Source organism: Corylus avellana, chromosome ca3 (assembly GCF_901000735.1).
Source record: "Corylus avellana chromosome ca3, CavTom2PMs-1.0".
Taxonomy (NCBI): Eukaryota; Viridiplantae; Streptophyta; class Magnoliopsida; order Fagales; family Betulaceae; genus Corylus; species Corylus avellana.
In genome coordinates this window covers 8,727,310-8,732,021 of record NC_081543.1, presented here as the reverse complement: position 1 = coordinate 8,732,021, position 4,712 = coordinate 8,727,310, and the positions used below count along the sequence as shown (strand labels likewise).

The window sequence follows — 4,712 nt, the reverse complement described above, 5'->3', positions numbered from 1 at the left end:
AAATGGTCCCATTTCCTCTTACAATGATCAGATGAACCTGAGCCGTTGATGAATCTATTCATAACAACTAAGCATATTTTTTAAAGGAGGGTTCACTGCAATTTGACCCCAGCTCAAGCGCTTGCTCCCCACGTCTGCAGATACCTATGAGCGACTACATTCTAAATTTCCCCACAAATAGTTTTTCAATTTTTAAAGGTCAATTATATATAATTATAATGATTTATCTATTATAAATAGTTGAAAAGCCAAGCAAAGCCGTCTTATTTTTCTCTATCTTCAACCAACGAGTTTCATTGAGTTCTCAGAAAAGCTCTCTCCTTTTCGGTTCGTTTCCACAAGGTTTGTTTCTTTTTCCTCTATTTTTTTTTTGTTTTTTTGAAAAAAGTATGATATTTCCTAAGTTTAATAATACTCTTTCAATTAATTTACTTATTTCATCTTTTTCATAATCTGTTTGATATTCAATTGATCGAGTCGTCTTGTGATAAACACAAAGCTCCTGTAATTTCTTTTTCTTTCTGATAAAATCTTGCTTTTTTTTTTTTTTTTTTTTTTTTTTTTTTTTTTTAATAAAAAAAAATCTTTAGTTAATTGAACTTTTTCCTTTCCTGGGGATGTTTGATTTTCAGCGAGTTTGTGCACTATTGTTTAGGTTTTACGCAAAATCAAAAAAAAAAACAAAACAAAACAAATTGGGTTGTTGATTTTTTAGTCTATAAATGTTCTTGCTGTTAACTGTATGATCAAGTTTATGCGGTGCTTTTGTGGGTAAACGATATTAAAAAAACGCTAGTTCAATTTGAAATTTTGGTTTTCATTTTATTTTATTTTATTTTTTTAATTTAAATTTATGCTTATTCTTGAATCTTGATATTATTGATGAATATGACTGCTAGAAACTTAAAATGTAAAGTAGGTGCTCTGTAACTCTGGGTTGTGGGTGGTGTTCTTTATCCTATGTCGTGTAGGCTTTTGTTTTTGAGCAATGTTGTTTTATATAATTATGGCCCTTAAATTCTTAATTGTCAGAGGAGTACTTTTTTGTCTAATGAGTGAATGAATAGTTAATAATTAACTCAGTTTTTTTTTTTTTTTTTTAATGGTAATTTCAGGAAAAAAAAAATGGCAAGGAGTTACTTCAAGCAAGAGCATGATCTTGGTATGTAGTATGTACTGTTGTGTACGGAAGGTTGGGCAATATATTGAATTTATGAATATGTGATTACTTTTGATTTCAGAGAAGAGACGCGCGGAGGCTGCTAGGATTAGGGAGAAATACCCTGATAGGATTCCGGTGAGCAATAACCTTTAATTGTTAAGTCTGATGTTGGCGATTTTGGTTTGTGATGTGATTTCACTGCGGCAGAATCACAATATTCTTTTTATCTCGGTTGCCATTTAGGAAATCAAGTTTTGGCTGAACTGGTTTCATATGAATGTTTCTATATTTGAAGTATTATCGGCTTTCTAGTCCATGAATGGGAGCAATATAAACTGAGAAGCACTGAGGTTTACATTTGAAGATTGTGTGTACCATTGTACTTTGGGCTATTAGGGTTACTAATGATTTAGGGCTTGGTGATTTACACAGCCTTGAACTGTGCATATATCAAAGAGCTCCTGCAAGGGGAATACATAATCAAAGCTTTAGCTAGATGTTATGAATGCTGTTGCTGCTGTTTGGTTTGGGAATGGCAGTGCTGATTCCTGTGTAGACCGTATATAACTTAATTACGTCTCTTTTTGTCTTATATCTTTGTACAAGTTATATTTGTGTGTGTCGATCATTTTGCCACACATCCTCTGTTTTTCCAGTGCTTGTGCATTCCATAACAAAGTGCTGTATCTACACTTTCTAGATGAAGGCCTTTTAATGTTCTATTGCAATATATTGATAGAGAAATTTTGAAGATAGCTCATTTTATTTGGTGGAGAAATTTTAAAGGAGAAATTGTGAGATGTTGAACTACTAGTGTCTCAAGGTCCGCAAAAAATTGAATCCCATAGTACTGATAATTTGGTCGTGTGACTCTCATTGTTGAAGTAACAAGTTTCTCTGAGTACTTGCGGAATTAAGGAGATGACTTTTCTTTTCTTTCTTTTTTTCATTAATTTTAATTTTAATTTTTATTATTATTGTTATGAAAATGAATTCTGCTGTACTTACTATCCAATGATTTAAATGACTGCATCAGCATTGTACTGATTTGGTTTTCTAAGCTGACTTCACTCGGAACTTGCTTGTATAATTTGAAGGTTATTGTGGAGAAGGCAGAGAGGAGTGATATCCCAAGCATCGATAAGAAAAAGTAAGTCCTGCTATTAGATGATGTAGAATCTGTTATTACTTTCCCTACTCTCTCTCCTCACATTCATGATTTAGTTTAATTGCCATAGAAAAGTTATGTTCGTCAGTGTTTCAAAGAGAAATTTAGTCTGAAAGTATTCTAATTGAGCATCATTGGGGGAGAATAAGTTACGCATTGCCCCTTCCTAATGACTCTGGGTACTGATGCCTCTCTCGTGTAGATAGCTCATTTTATTTCACGAGGAGACTGATTTGGTTTTGCACTCATGCACACATGTAGACATGCTTCATACAACTTATTCATGACAACAAAAAATGAAGTTTTCATTGAACATATAATAGTCATTTGTGTCTTGCATATAATGGTTAAAGAACCTAGTTAAAAGAAAGATATTTTGATATTAAATAAAACATTTTTTATTTTTATTGGTATGGTGGACTGTTGTGATCACTTGCAAGGATAATTCATCACCATGCTTCTTAATAAATCCAAGAACAATTTTAATGGAGAAGAAATGGTGGTGATACAGTTATGATTGCTTTTGGTATACCCGCCCACTTTCTATCACTTGTCGGTGTTTTAGGTAACCAGAGCTTGCGATTGGTCTTGTTGAGTTTAAGCATCACACTGTGCGCCCTTGCAAGAATTAGTAATTCTTATTTGGACAACTTTTTGGTGCTTATCAAACAATAAAAAGATTCAGTTTCAAAGTGATGTACAAATGTAGCGGCCAATTAGTTGCTTATTTTTTTCTTCAATTATTAATTCTTGTGAAGGCCAAGTGCGGGTGTTGTTTTGTTTCTCTAATCATGTTAGATGGCTTTATGCTAATGTTACTCTTTACACCTATTTTATACCGGTTGGTGTAGCGCTTTTTAAGTGGCTTTCCACGTCAAACACATAAAAAATAAAGGAAAAGTTACTTAAAACGTATTACGTCAGTTGGTATATTATACCAAGGACTTTGGTAGCGGCTCGGCGCTTTCAAAGAACTTTGGTAGCAGCTCGGCGCTTACAAAGAGTGTAAAAAAAAGAAGGGGATTTTGGTCAATATTTTTGTTATTGTAGTTGGTTGTTTTTTCACTTCTCACACCATAAACTGAATGGAAAAACCACAGGTACCTTGTTCCGGCTGACCTGACAGTGGGACAATTTGTGTATGTCATCCGCAAAAGGATTAAATTGAGTGCTGAAAAGGCAATCTTTATATTCGTGGACAATGTCCTTCCACCCACAGGTAAACCCTAGCCAGATTCCATCATCATTGCGGACATGATAATGATTTATTTACTGAATGCTGTTTTGTTTGGGGTTTGGTTCTTACAGGTGCTATCATGTCTGCCATATACGAGGAGAAGAAGGATGAAGATGGATTTCTCTATGTTACTTACAGTGGTGAAAACACATTCGGCCATCAGATTCCACTGTAGCCTTTGATTTTTACCGCCTTCTTTCTTTTGCATTTTCACCGTATTTCATTTGCTTGTTCCCATCACCAGTTTCAGGATAATTTGGTTATTGTGCCTATATACGAAAACCTAGCCTGTGGTTTCCGTGCAAAGGTATATATATGTGTACAGGTTGAAACTCTTTTAAGAACCAGCTGAATGTTGAATTACCTGCTGTTCGCTTTTAACAATCAATCTTTTGTCTCCTTGAAGTAATTTCTGGTTTTAACCATGAAAAGAAAAAACAATAATCCTGGTTTCTCTTCTTAAAAGGGTTGTCTTGTCTCTGTTTGTGTGCGTCTTTGTTTCTTAAATCAAATATAAAAGAAGAGAAGGGACCAAGAATACAGAATACTCGCTGCACATTCTGACCGTCAAGTTAATTTGTGGGCTTCGTACGTTTCCTCCATGTGTCGAGTTTGGAAGCACGCAAAGTCCACTCAAACACATGGTGTGCATTACAAGCTCATTTTATTTCAAAATTTTGATATTAAAATACCAAATATAATAGAGATGAAAATATTATATTCTTAATTCAAATCAATCTCTCTCATGACCTTTTCAATTAGTTAATGGAGATGAAAATATTGTATTCTTAATTCAAATCATTTTCTTAATCTCATGAACTTTTCAATTAATTTTAACTCAACGTTCAACACCTCAGTTTCAAAAGCAAGTCAAGTGAATGAAAATTATTTGATATGAATAGTTATATTATTTTTGAGTGTTTCAAGCTGAGATGTATACTTTTTATTGGAGAGTGCAAAACACCTAGGGTCCGTTTGACAAAAAACACCTAGGGTCCGTTTGACAAACGGCGTTGGCATTGGCAAAGGCGCATACTGTTCACGATAGATAGCTATCTTTCAAACTGCAGAAGCCATTACGTGAAATCAACCAGAATTTGAAAAGCAACGCCTAATTCTCAGGAGAGCCAGCCCGAGGAGTTTCC

General features: G+C 34.2%; 1 protein-coding gene across 1 annotated transcript; it reads left to right on the top strand.

The window, feature by feature from the left end:
- Positions 1–245: 245 nt before the first annotated feature.
- LOC132174739 (autophagy-related protein 8f-like) lies at positions 246–3,955 on the top strand. Its single transcript, XM_059586395.1, has 6 exons — positions 246–342; positions 1,116–1,162; positions 1,242–1,297; positions 2,260–2,312; positions 3,431–3,549; positions 3,639–3,955. Exons 2-6 carry the CDS (start codon positions 1,126–1,128, stop codon positions 3,740–3,742), a joined length of 369 nt encoding a protein of 122 aa, XP_059442378.1. The 5' UTR covers positions 246–342; positions 1,116–1,125; the 3' UTR covers positions 3,743–3,955.
- The last annotated feature ends 757 nt before the right edge of the window (positions 3,956–4,712 follow it).

Bases quoted from the DNA above. Each gene is read 5' to 3' on its own strand.
- LOC132174739 (XM_059586395.1), top strand. From the start codon at position 1,126: ATGGCAAGGAGTTACTTCAAGCAAGAGCATGATCTTG. The intron at 2,313-3,430 runs GTAAGTCCTGCT...GAAAAACCACAG, and splicing joins CCAAGCATCGATAAGAAAAA to GTACCTTGTTCCGGCTGACC. The intron at 3,550-3,638 runs GTAAACCCTAGC...TGGTTCTTACAG, and splicing joins CAATGTCCTTCCACCCACAG to GTGCTATCATGTCTGCCATA.